Source organism: Procambarus clarkii, chromosome 10, assembly GCF_040958095.1.
Source record: "Procambarus clarkii isolate CNS0578487 chromosome 10, FALCON_Pclarkii_2.0, whole genome shotgun sequence".
Lineage (NCBI taxonomy): Eukaryota > Metazoa > Arthropoda > Malacostraca > Decapoda > Cambaridae > Procambarus > Procambarus clarkii.
The window spans coordinates 53783880-53804964 of NC_091159.1; the positions used below are offsets into that span (position 1 = coordinate 53783880).

Here is a 21085-nt window from a genome sequence, read left to right on the forward strand (position 1 = left end):
GGGTGGTAGGAGAAGATAATATTAGTGTTCAGTGAGAAACCACAAGGTCTCCTCTGAATACTTTTTATTTTCTTCTCCGAGGCTATGGGTCCCCACATTGGCACCAGAGGTGGTACCCTCACAAAATTTTATATATATATATATATATATATATATATATATATATATATATATATATATATATATATATATATATATTTTTTTTTTTCTGGTGTTGATATAAGCCTTATGTGTATGACAATACACTGGCTGCCTGTCCCCCGACATAATGAATTATTATACCGTCACAAAAATAAGGGTAGTAGTTCATGTGGAGGATACACGTTTGCAATTTGTGTATTCTCCACATTTTGTGCCTTGTATAATTCATGTGTATATTGTACTCACTTAGTTGTGCTTGCGGGGGTTGAGCTCTGGCTCTGGTCCCGCCTCTCAACTGTTAGTCAACTGGTGTACAGATTCTTGAGCCTACAGGGCTCTATCATATCTACATTTGAAACTGTGTATGGAGTCGGCTTCCACCACATCACTGCATCAATGCACTCAGTTTGTTAACTACTCTGACACTGAACAAATTTTTTCTAATGTCTCTGTGGTTCTTTTGGGTACTAAGTTTCCACTTGTGTCCCCTTGTTCGTGTTCCACCCATTGTATGTGTATAATATTAATGTGTCCGTGTGTGTTCACGTGTCGTGTATCTCTCAATACGCGTGTCCCATCACCTGATGCCTCTGTTCACCTAGCAGTAAATAGGTACCCTTGTTGTGGGGTTGCATCATGGGGAGGGATAGTGCAAGTTCAAGTTTATGGAGATAATAAAATACATTCCAAAAAATACAATTAGCGTAGTCTAATTGTTGATACAATTAGCTTAGGCTAATTGATGATACAATTAGCTTAGGCTAATTGATGATACAATTAGCTTAGGCTAATTGTATCAACAACACAACCTTGTTGGTCTAAGGAGAAAGATCTTGCTTAATCTAGTACTTTCCACCTGGTATTGATGGCTGGGGCCAGTGGCGGCTAGTTTATTGTGCACCCAGAACTCTTACTGTGAACGGTAGTTTATTGTACACTCTAAGCTCATCTGTCAGCGGTACTTTACTGTATATGGTAGCCTATGTAGAATGAGAATATATCACTAACACGGTTTTTTCACTGACAGGTAACGAATGTACTCTTTTATAATAGTTTGTCTGAGTGGCGCTATAATGAACGTTTTCTGTGTTGAGTTGCATGAGCAGGAAGCCAAGGAGAACGGTAGGAATATTCTGGAGGCTTCGGGAACTTGGGCGGCCTCATATAACGGGCGGCGCGGCCCGCCACCAGCCAGACCCAAGCTAACACAAGTACCACAAACTAGCGAAGGGAAGACACAAGTGTCACCACATTCTAGTGTCAAGAACCTCTCAACACACGTGTCCATTGGCGAGGAGAAGTAACGGAGACTTGTCAATCTTACAATTAACTCCCCAACTACACCAACTGTAAAGGTAAGGTTTGTAACAATATTGATTATGATCCAGCAGAGGCACTAACACGCGTAGTATTTCAGGACAATCTCACTGCCTAACGAATTTAAAAATTGTCCAACCAATACTTTATTCAAAAGTAAAAATACAGTAACTAATTTAATCTTCAAAATATTCCACCTTGTGCCACTAACTCGCCCAATATATCAAAATGCACAACAATTCAAAGTAGAAATACAACGTCATCAATACATTTGTTTCACGTTATGCTGATGTAGCTGTGTGAATTCAAATTTTGTTAAAACGTAACTATCACTACATTTGTTAGCTTATTAAGAACTTGTCTGAAACGTTATGCGCGCTACAGTGGCTTTGCATAAATATCACTTAATTACCAGCATGTGTGCCTTCTGAAACCATTGTACCTTCTTGTATATATGTAAATGAAATTCTTGTATTTATGTAAATGTAAATAAGGGTAAAATTCACTTCAATGAACTAATTATGAAGGAATGGAGGGTATTGGGAGCTAACTCTCAACCCCACAAGCACATCTGTAGGTGAATACACACTCTACTCTCTCCAAAGTTAAACAATTTACAACTAAAATTCATAATAATATGATAATGCGATATATAACCTCAAACCTTGCCATGTACTTCAAGCCAAGTCTAATATGAACATTTTAATTAAATATACATACTTAAAATAGGATATAATTAATGTTTTTAGCCACATGTGCTAAAGTTAATACTCTTTTAAATTTACTTAATACAACAGTTGCAGCAAGACTTCCAGCTAGTAATATGGTTGTAGACATCGTAGAAATTAGAACGTATAAGTTTATAATTATAACTTATAATATTGATAGTCTGTGAAATTTATAATATTCGTGTAGGTAATAGCCTAAGTAAAATTGTATTATAAGATTACTATAATTAAACTGAATTATACATATGTATAACTATATTAATATTTGCAAGATACTTTCAATAGTGGCAAGATTGGGGTAATTGTACCATTCAGGAACTGTTTATAGATTGATTTGTGTATTATTTTACGCAGTGGTATACATGTCATTTAAATTGCCTATAACTTGCAGTCGTTTCTCACAAATTGGCAAAATGTCTTAAAAAATTTGAGTGCATTTGGAACTGTTCAACAATATATAATTATTAACATTACTTTTAAAAATAGAGTATACACTTTATGAACGTGCTAAAGCAGATAACTAATTAACAAATTATTAAATTGTTCTAAATATTTATCGGTCTAGTGCTTATATTGGTGCTTTGTCTATCTAGTTACATGATAAATCTTACATAACCGTACAATTCTTTAGTACAAGAAGGGTTTATATTAAATGCAGCCATGTAATATTAACATCAAAATTTTCATAAGCATGCATTGTATATTAAATTATGTTTTTTCCATCTTCAGAAAACCTGGTGAATACAATGGCGGCTCCAGTAATTGGTATCGACCTGGGCACGACGTACTCGTGCGTGGGCGTGTTCCAGCAGGGCAAGGTGGAGATCATCGCCAACGACCAGGGCAACAGGACCACGCCCTCCTACGTCGCCTTCACCGACACAGAACGACTCATTGGCGATGCAGCCAAGAACCAGACGGCCCTCAACCCCAGCAACACAATCTTTGATGCCAAACGACTCATCGGCCGTAAGTTCAATGACCCAACCGTGCAGAACGACAAGAAACATTGGCCTTTTGACGTGGTCGACAGCAACGGCAAACCCAAAATACAGGTTGAATACAAGGGAGAGAGAAAGACTTTCAACCCCGAGGAGATCTCGTCCATGGTGTTGACCAAGATGAAGGAGACGGCAGAAGCGTATCTGGGCCAGAAAGTGAAGGACGCCGTCATCACAGTTCCCGCCTACTTCAACGACTCTCAGCGTCAGGCCACCAAAGACGCAGGTGTCATCGCCGGACTGAACGTTCTGCGCATCATCAACGAGCCCACCGCAGCTGCCATCGCCTACGGCCTCGACAAGAAAATGGCCACCGGAAACTCCAGTGAACGTAATGTGCTCATCTTTGACCTAGGTGGTGGAACCTTTGATGTGTCCATCTTGAGCATCGACGATGGTATATTTGAGGTCAAGTCCACGGCAGGAGACACTCATCTTGGCGGAGAAGATTTTGACAACCGTATGGTGAGCCACTTCATGCAAGAGTTCCAGAGGAAGTATAAGAAGGACATGAGCGGCAACAAACGTTCTATGAGACGTCTGAGGACAGCCTGTGAGCGAGCCAAACGAACATTGTCATCGTCCACTCAAGCTAATGTCGAGATTGACTCGCTGTTTGAGGGCATTGACTTTTACACGTCCATCACTCGAGCAAGGTTCGAGGAATTGTGCTCCGAGCTGTTCAGGAACACTATGCTTCCCGTGGAGAAGGCTCTGAGAGACGCCAAGATCGACAAAAGTAAAATCGACGACATTGTGCTTGTGGGCGGCTCTACACGCATCCCAAAAGTGCAGAAGTTGCTGCAAGACTTCTTCAACGGCAAGGACCTCAATAGGTCCATCAACCCCGACGAGGCGGTGGCTTATGGTGCCGCCGTTCAGGGCGCCATCCTTCGAGGTGACCAGACTGACGGCGTCAAGGATCTGCTTTTGTTGGATGTGGCACCTTTATCCTTGGGTATTGAGACAGCCGGAGGCGTCATGACGGCCCTTATCAAACGCAACACTACCATCCCCACCAAGCAGACCCAGATCTTTACCACGTACGCTGACAACCAGCCGGGTGTCCTTATCCAAGTGTACGAGGGAGAGCGAGCCATGACCAAGGACAACAGTCTGCTGGGCAAGTTTGAACTCTCAGGGATTCCTCCTGCCCCAAGAGGAGTTCCCCAGATAGAGGTCACATTTGACATTGACGCTAACGGTATCCTTAATGTGTCGGCCGAGGACAAGTCGACAGGCAAACAGAACAAAATCACTATCACTAATGATAAAGGTCGCCTCAGTAAGGAAGAAATTGAGAGAATGGTACAGGAAGCAGAAAAATATTCGGAGGAGGACGGTCGCCAGCGAGAGAGAATCGAGAGCAAGAACAATCTGGAGTCAATGTGTCTTAACCTGAAGAAGAGCCTTACTGAGGAGGCCGTCTCCAGCAAACTGACGGAGGAAGAAAGGAAAACTGTCACGACCCAAGTGGAGGAGACACTCACCTGGCTCGACAACAATCAGCTGGCGGAGAAAGAAGAGTTTGAGAACCAACTCAAGAAACTGGAGGACCACTGGAAGCCCCTGGTGGCCAAGATTTATGGTCAGGGAGGTCGAGGACCAGCAGGGTGTGGGCCAGCCACCAACACCACCTCCAGTAGACCTGGACCAACTATTGAGGAGGTTGACTAAGCTTAAACATTCCTTGTAATAATATTAAATTGTTTTACTACATAATTTCTCATTCATCTCATCATAAATTCCACATTAATTTCATATCCATATTTCATGGTAGCTGCTGTTGCCTTTATTTTATTTTTATATAACTGTCTAGTCAAAACAATTTGATTCATATTGAATCCTCGAACTGTAAATTAATAAATAAAATATTTATTAAATTATGCATTTATTTTATTCTTTGATAATATTTGTGAAAATATTCGGGCTCGAGCTTTGATATTATTACACTGGAGGAACTTACTACAATGCCGCAGTGCTTGAATGAAGGTGAAGAAAAGACCCAATTCATGATAAGTGTATTACAAATAAAATTAGGATGTAACCGATATCCTTTCTCAAGGCGCTGTATACAATGTTCAAAACATTGTAACTTTTGTATTTACTTGAAAATGCATGTGTCTTTTAGCGCCTTTATGACTTCTTATCATCAGTTTGGTTTGGTTAGGTTAGACAACCTAAAAACAGGAAATCTTTACCATCATCAGTATCGTCCAAGATATTATGTTAAATAAAACCTTCGCTTAAGGAATTATCAGAGACAGTCAATTTTTCCTCTTTAATATACTAAATATACTAAATAATATACAGTATATACTTTAATGTACTGAAATATACTAAAATAGTTCTAACTTTGAAATAATCATCGTATAGAACAAAGGCTCATATTCAATTTACCAACAAAACACGAATGAAACCCTAAAATGCTTTCAGAGAATAAACAAAATCCAGATACTGTCCTCTCGAACGCTCCCAACGTACCCTAACCGAGGACTCACGAATATAAAACGGGGAATCACGTCAATTCTGTGAGACACCATGATTATTAGTAAAGCCTTATGGGACATATATCAAAATGTGATGTACTGTTCAAGAGGACTGCTACAGACTTGTCCAGGAACTGAGAGGTATGAGATACGAGGAAAGCCTGAAGGAGCTGAACCTCACGTCCCTGGAAAACAGAAGAATAAGGGGAGACATGATAACCACCTATAAAATTCTCAGGGGAATTGACAGGGTGGACAAAGACAAACTCTTCAGCACGGGTGGAACACAAACAAGGGGACACAGGTGGAAACTTAGTACCCAAATGAGCCACAGAGACATTAGAAAGATTTTTTTCAGTGTCAGAGTAGTTAATAAATGGAATGCACTAGGAAGTGAGGTGGTGGAGGCAGACTCCATACACAGTTTCAAATGTAGATATGATAGAGCCCAATAGGCTCGGGAATCTGTACACCAGTTGAGAGGCGGGACCAAAGAGACAAGGCTCAACCCCCGCAAGCACAAATAGGTGAGTATAAATAGGTGAGTACAGCAGACCTTCTATTAGAATCACTTTAGCCTGAGGGTGGGCTGTAGTATACTCACCGAGAAGTAAAATACTTCTCAGTGTATACATTTGTGTTCCACCCATTGTATGTGTATAATATTGATGTGTCAGTGTGTGTGTTCACGTGTCGTGAGTATTTCAATGATACTATGTCGGAAAATCCGACACCATTTAATAATATCATACAGACAGATAATATTGCTGTGTTGTATAAACAAGTTACCCATAGAAAATGTAACTTGTAGTGGAATTTCCGTCTATAGAAAACGGGATATCATTACCACATACTATTATAAATTCACCACCTATTATGGTGGGAATTATTCTTAAATACATTAGTCTTTGGACTTTACCATCATAAAAACATCTCATATAAATTAACTTAATTATCAGAATTAAAATAGAGTAAATGTGACCCTTCTATCACTTACTGTCATCTGGACAATGTAGACCAGTAGCGTGAGTGAGGGGGAAGTGGTCAGCCATTGTTATTGTACTTAGACCAGAGGCATGGGAGCAATTCGGCTCCTGTTAATTTTACTTGGGCGAAGTGTTATGGAAGATCAGAGTAGTGATCTGCCATCATCAACACGCTGTCATCAATTTCAAGGGAAGTGTCTTTCCGAAACCCGTTTATCTTTCATTTATGGCCATTAATGTCAGTAGATATAGGGTGGGCCAGTTAGATCACAAATGATCGACTCAAACAAGGTAATTAAGCCTAGGTCTTTATGGTTCCTTGTACAGTGTTTTCTCTGATATAGCTGTCATATATTAGGATTCTGGCTTCATAGCTAGCGCCCTTTTGACAGGTCAAGACGAGAAGCATGCTTTGTGTGCCAGTTACTGGGTGATGGAAGCTACCTCAAAGAGGATAATTTGGTGTCTACATCCTGGTTATACCTGGTGGACTAAGGCCTGCTGTACAATAAGATAAGGAACCTCTTCAATGTGTAGTTAATACTGTAGTTTGATTGGCTGCATATATATAAATTTAATATAAACCCCCCTAATGTGTAGAGGATCGATTTGTGAGATTATTGCAGAAATACAGTCCACTTATCATCATACCAATTGCTATCGAAGTATATAAATTAACGTAAATATAAATTCATATAAATTAAATAAATATAAATCTCACAGGTCGGTTCCCACAATACCTAATATTATAAATTTTTTACTTGGCTTCAGCTCATTAACCACTGTCACATCAGAATTAATATGCCAGAGAATATGCAGAAAATTCCGGGTTCGAATCATAAGCTGAACAGAAATGATTGGACGCGTTTCCCCATCACCTGATGCCTCTGTTCACCTAACAGTAAATAGGTACCCGGGAGTTAATCAGCTTGTTGTGGGATTGCATCCTGGGGAGGGTCAATACAAGTTCAAGTTTATGGAGATAATAAAATATATCCCAAAAGAATACAATTAGCTTAGGCTATTTCCACCCACCTCTATTTTAGGCCTCTCAAAAGGGGGGGGGGGGGCTCGTGACAAATCCATACAACATATAAATCAACAGATAAGGCATGAGAATGACGAAATATGCCACAAGCTCACACCCTAGATCACCATACGTGTTAGAGTGTAAAATGCTTGAGCAACATAGAAACAATGAAATTAGTAGTGTAGTACATCAAATGGTATGGAAGTGTGATAATGATATGATAGAAACAAATCTTACAAACACTTTACACTGTTGATATGCTTGCAAAGACAGCCTGTAAAAAAACAGTAGTAGAAATTTATATGGGTGTTTCACTAGCAGTGACAAAGAGAACACTTAAACAAATATCTAATGAAGATTTCACCGACCAAACAAATTCACAAAGACCTGAAAGTTGTAGCATTAAATATTATGATAAGATATTGCAAATATCTTTCGGCTGGAAAGATATTGCAAATCAAATGCAATATCTTTCATAGACAACTGGGAACACTTCTATGGAAGAAATGAAATGTATGCTCGTGATGGGGTGCATCTATCGAGAGCTGGGGTTGTTGCTGTTGCGAACTCGCTAGAAGAAGTGGTTAGAGGTGTTTGTTTGGGTTTAAACTGTTAGTAGTTAGAGGTATGGGAATTGATTTGGAGGAAGGAGGTAATAAAAGTATGTGTTTGTGGGAGAAAGGAATTGGCAAAACGATCAGGGAAAGAGAAGGTCCGCAAAATAACAATTCACTTAGGGTATATTACACTAACAGTAGAAGTCTAAGAAATAAAATTAACGAATTAAATGCTCTTGTCTGCACAGAAAAAATAGATATTATTGCACTTACCGAAACGTGGATGAATGTAGAAAATAGAGAACTATTAGCTGAATATCAAATATATGGATTTAAACTATTTCACACAGATAGATATATTAGACGAGGAGGTGGAGTAGCCATATATGTTAGGGACAATTTGAAATGTAGTCTCAAAGAGGGAATCAAAACAGAGCCACACACAGAAACTATTTGGATTGAATTAAACGAAAAAGCTAATAATATTATAATAGGAGTAATATATAGGCCACCAAATTTAGACAGAATGGAAGCAAAGCATCTATGGGATGAAATATCTAGAGCATCTAGATCTAACAGTATTTATGTCATGGGTGACTTTAATTTTAGCGGAATAAACTGGTTGAACAAAACAGGGAATAGTGAAGCAGAAGATTTTCTAGAATTAATTGACGATTGCTTTCTTACGCAACACATTAAGGAACCAACACGGGAAAATAATATTTTAGATTTAGTGTTAACTAACAGGGAAACGCAAATTAATGACATCGAAATAGGGAGTGAGCTAGGGAGCAGTGATCACAAAGAAATCAGATTTAGCATAGAATGGAATAGACCAGTAGGAGAAAATTCTGTTAAAGTGCCAGATTTTCGAAAAGCTGATTTTAATAGCCTAAGAAATTTTTTGGGTCAAATTGATTGGAATGGCTTGGGTATGGGGTGTGGGCCGGTCTTGGAGCGAGACATGAACCCAGCGATAGGTGACTTAAATGGGGATTTCGATGTGGATTCAATATATAACTTATTTAAGAATATTCTAAACAAAGCACAGGAACGTAGTATACCATACAAATTGAATAGATCGTATACTAATGACCCAAAGTGGATAACAAAGAATTTGAAGAACCTTATAGGTAAAAAGAGAGCTTGGTACAAAAGGATTAAAAATGGGGAGGTCACTTTAGAACAGGAATTCGTACAACTGGTTAGAAATGTTAAAAAAGAGATAAGGAAAGCAAAAAGAAACTATGAAGTTCGCATAGCAGGGCAAGCAAAGACAAATCCTAAAGGGTTTTTTCAGTTATATCGTACTAAGACTAGGGAAAGGATAGGTCCATTAAAAACTGAGACAGGTCAAATAACAGATAGTGATGAAGAGATGAGTAGTATTTTTAATAAATATTTTGTATCTGTATTTACTAAAGAGGAACTTAACAATATGCCTTCAGCCGAACAAGTCTATGTGGGTGGGGACGAGGACAGGTTGACGAGTTTAACAGTTACCAGGGAGGATGTTCTTAAACAAATAGTAAAACTCAAACCAAACAAATCCCCAGGGCCGGATGAAGTGTTTGCTAGGGTGCTTAAAGAATGCAAAGAGGAGCTTTGTGACCCACTGTCAACCATATTTAATAAATCAATAGAGTCAGGCAGAGTGCCAGAGTTTTGGAAAGTTGCTAATGTGATACCAGTTTTTAAGAAAGGAGATAGATCACTTGCGTCTAACTATCGACCAATTAGCCTAACGTCTATTGTGGGAAAGTTACTCGAATCTATAATAGCAAATAAAATTCGTCTTCATCTTGAAAAACATAAATTAATAATTGAGTCGCAACATGGTTTTATAAATGGCCGTTCATGTTTAACAAATTTGTTATCTTTTTATTCTAGCATTGTTGAGGCAGTTGATAGTGGTAAGGATTGCGATGTTGTATACCTTGACTTTAGCAAAGCTTTTGATACAGTGCCACATGAAAGACTGATTAAAAAAATAGAGTCTCATGGTATTGGGGGTGCTATATTAAGCTGGATTAGGGCATGGCTATACCAAAGGAAACAGAGAGTTAGTATAAATGGAATCAAGTCAGAGTGGGAAAATGTTGTAAGTGGAGTGCCTCAAGGCTCTGTCCTGGGACCTCTGTTGTTTATAATATATATAAATGATTTAGATTCAGGTTTGAGTAGCAACATTTGCAAATTTGCCGATGATACGAAAATCGGTAGGGAAATTAATTCGGAGGAGGACTCACTATCACTTCAAGTTGATCTAGATAGGGTTTTGAAATGGTCAAAGGATTGGCAGATGCAGTTTAATGCTGATAAATGTAAAGTTCTGAGGTTAGGTAATGATGATAGAGTTACAAGATACGAGCTAGATGGTGTTGTGATTGCGAAGTCGGATTGCGAAAGGGATCTGGGAGTTATGATTAGTAAGAATTTAAAACAAAAGGATCAATGCATAAATGTTCGTAATAAGGCAAATCGGACACTTGGATTTATTAATCGCAGCGTTAGTAACAAGACACCTGGTGTGGTTCTCAAGCTATATCTTGCTCTAGTTAGGCCCCATTTAGATTATGCAGTTCAGTTTTGGTCGCCATATTATAGAATGGATATAAATTCACTTGAACGTGTCCAGCGTAGGATGACTAAGTTAATTCCCCAAATTAGAAATCTTTCATATGAAGAAAGATTAACAAAGCTTAAGTTGCATTCACTGGAAAGGCGAAGAGTTAGGGGTGACATGATAGAGGTTTACAAGTGGATGAATGGACATAACCGGGGGGATATTAATAGGGTATTAAAAGTATCAACACAGGACAGAACACGAAACAATGGATATAAATTGGATAAGTTTAGATTTAGGAAAGACTTGGGTAAATACTGGTTCAGTAACAGGGTTGTTGATTTGTGGAACCAATTGCCGCGTAACATTGTGGAGGTGGGGTCCCTCGATTGTTTCAAGCACGGGTTGGACAAGTATATGAGTGGGATTGGGTGGTTATAGAATAGGAGCTGCCTCGTATGGGCCAATAGGCCTTCTGCAGTTACCTTTGTTCTTATGTTCTTATGTTCTTATGATAGATATCGTGAGGAGACATTCACATATGGGACAAAAAGCGTAAGAACTCGGCAATGTGATGTCATAGTTGCCAGAATACGCCTGGTATATAGACGTATCTGGCAGCTCTCTCAAACCCCAAATGTCGAGTACACAATGTGTCAACTTTGTAAATGAGAAAACATGCACTCATTTGAACATTATATTGTAGAATGTCCCATATTGACTGACTTTCGCCCTCCTGGGCTGAGGTATGCTGAACTCTGTAACTAGTATATGAGTACTGGAACACTTGATGATATATTGAACTTGTATCCTAGATTGACCATGTAATGTATCAATTATACAATGTATGTATGTGATGTAACTATATAACCTGAGCTTGTAAAGGCATCTTAATCATCTTCAGTGGTTAAGTTCTTAATTGCACACTAGTTTCTCCATCAGCTATCTCACCCTGTCAGAGTAAAAGATAAAAATATGTGTGTATGTATGTATGTATGCATGTATGTATGTGTGTGTGTGTATGTGTATAAAGTATATGTGGAAGCTGATCAGAATTACATTTCATCATTGTAAATTCGCATTAATGCATTCATAAATCTGTGTATCTATGTATTTACGTATGTAGCTTAGCCTAGCATTTTATAAGCACTACAATCACCTTCTGTGGTTGTTCAATAAATCTCTGAACTGTATGTTTGACAAATCTCTCACCCTGTCCATGGAGGACAGAAGAAAATGTATAGATGCTGGTTACCATTGTAAATGTGTGGCCACGTGTGTGGTAGAAAATAATAATAATAAGAACATAAGAACATAAGAACAAAGGTAACTGCAGAAGGCCTATTGGCCCATACGAGGCAGCTCCTATTCTATAACCACCCAATCCCACTCATATACTTGTCCAACCCGTGCTTGAAACAATCGAGGGACCCCACCTCCACAATGTTACGCGGCAATTGGTTCCACAAATCAACAACCCTGTTACTGAACCAGTATTTACCCAAGTCTTTCCGAAATCTAAACTTATCCAATTTATATCCATTGTTTCGTGTTCTGTCCTGTGTTGATACTTTTAATACCCTATTAATATCCCCCCGGTTATGTCCATTCATCCACTTGTAAACCTCTATCATGTCACCCCTAACTCTTCGCCTTTCCAGTGAATGCAACTTAAGCTTTGTTAATCTTTCTTCATATGAAAGATTTCTAATTTGGGGAATTAACTTAGTCATCCTACGCTGGACACGTTCAAGTGAATTTATATCCATTCTATAATATGGCGACCAAAACTGAACTGCATAATCTAAATGGGGCCTAACTAGAGCAAGATATAGCTTGAGAACCACACCAGGTGTCTTGTTACTAACGCTGCGATTAATAAATCCAAGTGTCCGATTTGCCTTATTACGAACATTTATGCATTGATCCTTTTGTTTTAAATTCTTACTAATCATAACTCCCAGATCCCTTTCGCAATCCGACTTCGCAATCACAACACCATCTAGCTCGTATCTTGTAACTCTATCATCATTACCTAACCTCAGAACTTTACATTTATCAGCATTAAACTGCATCTGCCAATCCTTTGACCATTTCAAAACCCTATCTAGATCAACTTGAAGTGATAGTGAGTCCTCCTCCGAATTAATTTCCCTACCGATTTTCGTATCATCGGCAAATTTGCAAATGTTGCTACTCAAACCTGAATCTAAATCATTTATATATATTATAAACAACAGAGGTCCCAGGACAGAGCCTTGAGGCACTCCACTTACAACATTTTCCCACTCTGACTTGATTCCATTTATACTAACTCTCTGTTTCCTTTGGTATAGCCATGCCCTAATCCAGCTTAATATAGCACCCCCAATACCATGAGACTCTATTTTTTTAATCAGTCTTTCATGTGGCACTGTATCAAAAGCTTTGCTAAAGTCAAGGTATACAACATCGCAATCCTTACCACTATCAACTGCCTCAACAATGCTAGAATAAAAAGATAACAAATTTGTTAAACATGAACGGCCATTTATAAAACCATGTTGCGACTCAATTATTAATTTATGTTTTTCAAGATGAAGACGAATTTTATTTGCTATTATAGATTCGAGTAACTTTCCCACAATAGACGTTAGGCTAATTGGTCGATAGTTAGACGCAAGTGATCTATCTCCTTTCTTAAAAACTGGTATCACATTAGCAACTTTCCAAAACTCTGGCACTCTGCCTGACTCTATTGATTTATTAAATATGGTTGACAGTGGGTCACAAAGCTCCTCTTTGCATTCTTTAAGCACCCTAGCAAACACTTCATCCGGCCCTGGGGATTTGTTTGGTTTGAGTTTTACTATTTGTTTAAGAACATCCTCCCTGGTAACTGCTAAACTCGTCAACCTGTCCTCGTCCCCACCCACATAGACTTGTTCGGCTGAAGGCATATTGTTAAGTTCCTCTTTAGTAAATACAGATACAAAATATTTATTAAAAATACTACTCATCTCTTCATCACTATCTGTTATTTGACCTGTCTCAGTTTTTAATGGACCTATCCTTTCCCTAGTCTTAGTACGATATAACTGAAAAAACCCTTTAGGATTTGTCTTTGCTTGCCCTGCTATGCGAACTTCATAGTTTCTTTTTGCTTTCCTTATCTCTTTTTTAACATTTCTAACCAGTTGTACGAATTTCTGTTCTAAAGTGACCTCCCCATTTTTAATCCTTTTGTACCAAGCTCTCTTTTTACCTATAAGGTTCTTCAAATTCTTTGTTATCCACTTTGGGTCATTAGTATACGATCTATTCAATTTGTATGGTATACTACGTTCCTGTGCTTTGTTTAGAATATTCTTAAATAAGTTATATATTGAATCCACATCGAAATCCCCATTTAAGTCACCTATCGCTGGGTTCATGTCTCGCTCCAAGACCGGCCCACACCCCATACCCAAGCCTTTCCAATCAATTTGACCCAAAAAATTTCTTAGGCTATTAAAATCAGCTTTTCGAAAATCTGGCACTTTAACAGAATTTTCTCCTACTGGTCTATTCCATTCTATGCTAAATCTGATTTCTTTGTGATCACTGCTCCCTAGCTCACTCCCTATTTCGATGTCATTAATTTGCGTTTCCCTGTTAGTTAACACTAAATCTAAAATATTATTTTCCCGTGTTGGTTCCTTAATGTGTTGCGTAAGAAAGCAATCGTCAATTAATTCTAGAAAATCTTCTGCTTCACTATTCCCTGTTTTGTTCAACCAGTTTATTCCGCTAAAATTAAAGTCACCCATGACATAAATACTGTTAGATCTAGATGCTCTAGATATTTCATCCCATAGATGCTTTGCTTCCATTCTGTCTAAATTTGGTGGCCTATATATTACTCCTTTTATAATATTATTAGCTTTTTCGTTTAATTCAATCCAAATAGTTTCTGTGTGTGGCTCTGTTTTGATTCCCTCTTTGAGACTACATTTCAAATTGTCCCTAACATATATGGCTACTCCACCTCCTCGTCTAATATATCTATCTGTGTGAAATAGTTTAAATCCATATATTTGATATTCAGCTAATAGTTCTCTATTTTCTACATTCATCCACGTTTCGGTAAGTGCAATAATATCTATTTTTTCTGTGCAGACAAGAGCATTTAATTCGTTAATTTTATTTCTTAGACTTCTACTGTTAGTGTAATATACCCTAAGTGAATTGTTATTTTGCGGACCTTCTCTTTCCCTGATCGTTTTGCCAATTCCTTTCTCCCACAAACACATACTTTTATTACCTCCTTCCTCCAAATCAATTCCCATACCTCTATCTACTAACAGTTTAAACCCAAACAAACACCTCTAACCACTTCTTCTAGCGAGTTCGCAACAGCAACAACCCCAGCTCTCGATAGATGCACCCCATCACGAGCATACATTTCATTTCTTCCATAGAAGTGTTCCCAGTTGTCTATGAAAGATATTGCATTTGATTTGCAATATCTTTCCAGCCGGCAATTGACACCAAGTGCCCTCGATATCCATTCATTTCCCACTCCCTTTCTTGGAAGAATGCCACATATGATCGGGATTCCTCCCTTGCTCCTAACTAACTCTATGGCTGTTTTATACCTCTGAATCAGTTCCTCACTCCTGACTCGACCAACATCATTTCCTCCCACGCTAATGCAAATAATGGGATTGTTCCCATTACCAGCCATAATATCATTCATGTTGTTTATAATATCACCAATGCCAGCTCCGGGATAGCAAACCCTTAACCTGTTCCCCCTATCTCTAGCACAAAACGTTCTATCCAAATACCTTATCTGGGAATCTCCCACAACTAATGTTTGCTTAGGTACTTCCTTTACTTTCTGAGGGGCCTGCGCTTCCTTTCTCTTCGTTGCTTTCCCTTTTGCGCGATCCACAGTCTCTCCACAGCACTCGTCCTCCAAAACGTCAAATGAATTTGAAGTTGCTATGGCGTTTGAAGGCGGCTTTATCAAAGTCTTCTTAAGGCCCCTGTCTTTCGCAACTCTCCAAGACGAGGTCCCTTTACTGCTGGTCTCCTCCTTCGTTACTTCTCGTTGTAACGAGATAAAAAAAAAATAATAATAAAAAATAATAAAAAATCTAGGTGTAATAAAAAAAAACTTTGCACCTAGAATAAAACATTTATATTATTTTGTAATCTGTATTATGTGATAATTAATTATTGTAATTGTAATGTAAAATTTGATTATAATTTGTGTACTGTAGATTTTGAACTTCTAACAGGATCTGTAAAAGAGAAGGGAAGCAATAGCCCCTTGAGGGACCTGAAATAGAGGTGAGTTGTAATAGCCCCTAGAGTTGCTCTATCTTTTGTAAATTAATTTTATCTTTTCAATAAACTTATTTGAACTTGAACTTGTGGCTGATCTGTGTATATCTTAGTCCACAAAATGCCTATTTCCCCCCCCCCCCCCAACCTCTAAGTAAGATTCTCTTAATTTACCCGAGGGCCACTATCTTCCTAATGGGTTCTATTGGGACAGGAACATAAGAACATAAGAACATAAGAACAAAGGTAACTGCAGAAGGCCTATTGGCCCATACGAGGCAGCTCCTATTCTATAACCACCCAATCCCACTCATATACTTGTCCAACCCGTGCTTGAAACAATCGAGGGACCCCACCTCCACAATGTTACGCGGCAATTGGTTCCACAAATCAACAACCTTGTTACTGAACCAGTATTTACCCAAGTCTTTCCTAAATCTAAACTTATCCAATTTATACCCATTGTTTCGTGTTCTGTCCTGTGTTGATACTTTTAATACCCTACTAATATCCCCCCGGTTATGTCCATTCATCCACTTGTAAACCTCTATCATGTCACCCCTAACTCTTCGCCTTTCCAGTGAATGCAACTTAAGCTTTGTTAATCTTTCTTCATATGAAAGATTTCTAATTTGGGGAATTAACTTAGTCATCCTACGCTGGACACGTTCAAGTGAATTTATATCCATTCTATAATATGGCGACCAAAACTGAACTGCATAATCTAAATGGGAACATAATCTAAATGGGTGCATAATCTAAATGGGTGCATAATCTTTAGGAAGCCGGCGGCTTGCCTAAAGTTCCCCCAATATTATTTCTATCTGGATATTAAACTTTCATGGATTCGGCAGGTAGGCGGTTCCATCGGTTTATATAATAATAATAATAATAATAATAATAATAATAATAATAATAATAATAATAATAATAATAATAATAATAATAGACGAGTTATATCGAGAGCCCAGCAAGGTCGAATTACTGACCAATTCCTGGGTACTTATTTATTGCTAGGTGAACAGGTGAATTAGGTGATAGGAAACGTGCCCAACGCTTCCTCTACCCGACAAAACGAAATAAAATTATTACAAATGTTTTATTCAGGCAAAAGTACATACATAGAAGATAAGTTACAAACATAATGTCGCATAGCGTTTCGGTCAAGGACATAATATTCAGAACGTAACATAATAACCAGTAAATATCAAGTATACCCACATTAAATAAGAAAATAAGAACAAAGGCAACTGCAGAAGGCCTATTGGCCCATACGAGGCAGCTCCTATTTATAACCACCCAATCCCACTCATATACATGTCCAACCCGTGCTTGAAACAATCGAGGGACCCCACCTCCACAATGTTACGCGGCAATTGGTTCCACAAATCAACAACCCTGTTACTGAACCAGTATTTACCCAAGTCTTTCCTAAATCTAAACTTATCCAATTTATACCCATTGTTTCGTGTTCTGTCTTGTGTTGATACTTTTAATACCCTATTAATATCCCCTTTGTTATGTCCATTCACCCACTTGTAAACCTCTATCATGTCACCCCTAACTCTTCGCCTTTCCAGTGAATGCAACTTAAGCTTTGTTAATCTTTCTTCATATGAAAGGTTTCTAATTTGGGGAATTAACTTAGTCATCCTACGCTGGACACGTTCAAGTGAATTTAATATATTCACATATTATATTTAACTGTAAATAAGATGTGCAAATTTAGCTTACAAGAACACAAATAGCTAACACAACCTTGTTGGTCTAAGGAGAAAGATCTTGCTTAATCTAGCGCTTTCCACCTGGTATTGATGGCTGGGGCCAGTGGCGGCTAGTTTATGGTGCACCCAGAACTCTTATTGTGAGCGGTAGTTTATTGTACATCTCAAGCTAATCTGTCAGCGGTACTTTACTGTATATAATAACCTATGTAGAATGAGAATATAACTCTAACACGGATTTTATATTGACAGTTAACGAATGTACTCTTTTATAATAGTTTGTCCGGATGGCGCTATAATGAACGTTTTCTGTGTTGAGTTGCATGAGCAGGAAGCCAAGGAGAACGGTAGGAATATTCTGGACGCTTCGGGAACTTGGGCGGCCTCATATAACGGGCGGCGCGGCCCGCCACCAGCCAGACCCAAGCTAACGCAAGTACCAGAAACTAGCGAAGGGAAGACACAAGTGTCACCACATTCCAGTGTCAAGCACCTCTTAACACACGTGTCCATTGGCGAGGAGAAGTAACGGAGACTTGTCAATCTTACAATTAACTCCCCGACTACACCAACTGTAAAGGTAAGGTTTGTAACAATATTGATTATGATCCAGCAGAGGCACTAACACGCGTAGTATTTCAGGACAATCTCACTGCCTAACGAATTTAAAAAATTGTCCAACCAATACTTAATTCAAAAGTAGAACAATGCAGTAACTAATTTCATCTTCATAATAACTCACCTTGTGCCACTAACTTCTCCAATATATTATAATGCACAGAAAAATCAATGTAGAAATACAACTCCATAAATATAATTGTTTATCACGTTATGCTGATGTGGCTGTGTAAATTTAAATTTTGTTAAAAGGTAACTTACCATTACATATGTTAATTTAACGTAATGTAATATTATTTTATTATTACAACCATGTAATACTAACATCAAAATTTTCATAAGCATACATTGTATATTAAATTATGTTTTTTCCATCTACAGAAAACCTGGTGAATACAATGGCGGATCCAGTAATTGGCATCGACCTGGGCACGACGTACTCGTGCGTGGGCGTGTTCCAGCAGGGCAAGGTGGAGATCATCGCCAACGACCAGGGCAACAGGACCACGCCTTCGTACGTCGCCTTCACCGACACAGAACGACTCATTGGCGATGCAGCCAAGAACCAGACGGCCCTCAACCCCAGCAACACAATCTTTGATGCCAAACGACTTATCGGTCGTAAGTTCAATGACCCAACCGTGCAGAACGACAAAAAACATTGGCCTTTTGACGTGGTCGACAGCAACGGCAAACCCAAGTTACAGGTTGAGTACAAGGGAGAGAGAAAGACTTTCAACCCCGAAGAGATCTCGTCCATGGTGTTGACCAAGATGAAGGAGACGGCAGAGGCGTATCTGGGCCAGAAAGTGAAGGACGCCGTCATCACAGTTCCCGCCTACTTCAACGACTCTCAGCGTCAGGCCACCAAAGACGCAGGTGTCATCGCCGGACTGAACGTTCTGCGCATCATCAACGAGCCCACCGCAGCAGCCATCGCCTACGGCCTCGACAAGAAGATGGCCACCGGTAACTCCAAGGAACGTAATGTGCTCATCTTTGACCTAGGTGGTGGAACCTTCGATGTGTCCATCTTGAGCATCGACGATGGTATATTTGAGGTCAAGTCCACGGCAGGAGACACTCATCTTGGCGGAGAAGATTTTGACAACCGTATGGTGAGCCACTTCATGCAAGAGTTCCAGAGAAAGTATAAGAAGGACATGAGCGGCAACAAACGTTCTATGAGACGTCTGAGGACAGCCTGTGAGCGAGCCAAACGAACATTGTCATCTTCCACTCAAGCTAATGTTGAGATTGACTCGCTGTTTGAGGGCATTGACTTTTACTCGTCCATCACTCGAGCAAGGTTCGAGGAATTGTGCTCCGACCTGTTCAGGAACACTATGCTTCCCGTGGAGAAGGCTCTGAGAGATGCCAAGATCGACAAAAGTAAAATCGACGATATTGTGCTTGTGGGCGGCTCTACACGCATCCCAAAAGTGCAGAGGTTGCTGCAAGACTTCTTCAACGGCAAGGACCTCAATAGGTCCATCAATCCCGACGAGGCGGTGGCTTATGGTGCCGCCGTTCAGGGCGCCATCCTTCGAGGTGACCAGACTGACGGCGTCAAGGATCTGCTTCTGTTGGATGTGGCACCTTTATCCTTGGGTATTGAGACAGCCGGAGGCGTCATGACGGCCCTTATCAAACGCAACACTACCATCCCCACCAAGCAGACCCAGATCTTTACCACGTACGCTGACAACCAGCCGGGTGTCCTTATCCAAGTGTACGAGGGAGAACGAGCCATGACCAAGGACAACAGTCTGTTGGGCAAGTTTGAACTCTCAGGGATTCCTCCTGCCCCAAGAGGAGTTCCCCAGATAGAGGTCACATTTGACATTGACGCTAACGGTATCCTTAATGTGTCGGCCGAGGACAAGTCGACAGGCAAACAGAACAAGATCACCATCACTAACGATAAAGGTCGCCTCAGCAAGGAAGAGATTGAGAGAATGGTACAGGAAGCAGAGAAATATTCAGAGGAGGACGGTCGCCAGCGAGAGAGAATCGAGAGCAAGAACAATCTGGAGTCAATGTGCCTTAACCTGAAGAAGAGCCTTACTGAGGAGGCCGTCTCCAGCAAACTGACGGAGGAAGAAAGGAAAACTGTCACGACCCAAGTGGAGGAGACACTTACGTGGCTCGACAACAACCAGCTGGCGGAGAAGGAAGAGTTTGAGAACCAACTCAAGAAACTGGAGGACCACTGGAAGCCCCTGGTGGCCAAGATTTATGGTCAGGGAGGTCGAGGACCAGCAGGGTGTGGGCCAGCCACCAACACCACCTCCAGTAGACCTGGACCAACTATTGAGGAGGTTGACTAAGTTTAAACATTCCTTGTAATAATATTAAATTATTTTACTACATAATTTCTCATTCATCTCATCTTAAATTCCACATCAATTTCATATCCATATTTCATGGTAGCTGCTGTTGCCTTTATTTTATTTTTATATAACTGTCTAGTCAAAACAATTTGATTCATATTGAATCTTCGAACTGTAAATTATTAAATAAAATATTAAAAAAATCGATGTATTTTATTCTTTGATAATGTTTGTGAAAATAAGACTATCAAAGTAATGCTTGAAATAGACGGTTAACATAACATA

The 21085-nt window shown here is 39.4% G+C and overlaps 2 protein-coding genes across 2 annotated transcripts; both read left to right on the forward strand.

Annotated features, from left to right (window-relative positions):
• Positions 1 to 1315: 1315 nt before the first annotated feature.
• LOC138363095 (heat shock 70 kDa protein-like) lies at positions 1316 to 5070 on the forward strand. Its single transcript, XM_069322069.1, has 2 exons — positions 1316 to 1496; positions 2916 to 5070. The coding sequence occupies exon 2, from the start codon at positions 2933 to 2935 to the stop codon at positions 4862 to 4864; it is 1932 nt and encodes a 643-aa protein (XP_069178170.1). The 5' UTR covers positions 1316 to 1496; positions 2916 to 2932; the 3' UTR covers positions 4865 to 5070.
• Positions 5071 to 18249: 13179 nt separating this feature from the next.
• LOC123774869 (heat shock 70 kDa protein-like) lies at positions 18250 to 20866 on the forward strand. The gene is made up of 2 exons (XM_069322070.1): positions 18250 to 18429; positions 18849 to 20866. Exon 2 carries the CDS (start codon positions 18866 to 18868, stop codon positions 20795 to 20797), a length of 1932 nt encoding a protein of 643 aa, XP_069178171.1. The 5' UTR covers positions 18250 to 18429; positions 18849 to 18865; the 3' UTR covers positions 20798 to 20866.
• Positions 20867 to 21085: the final 219 nt, after the last annotated feature.

Excerpts from the sequence above, each read along its gene's own strand:
- LOC138363095 (XM_069322069.1), top strand. The coding sequence starts at position 2,933 with ATGGCGGCTCCAGTAATTGGTATCGACCTGGGCACGACGTACTCGTGC.
- LOC123774869 (XM_069322070.1), top strand. The coding sequence starts at position 18,866 with ATGGCGGATCCAGTAATTGGCATCGACCTGGGCACGACGTACTCGTGC.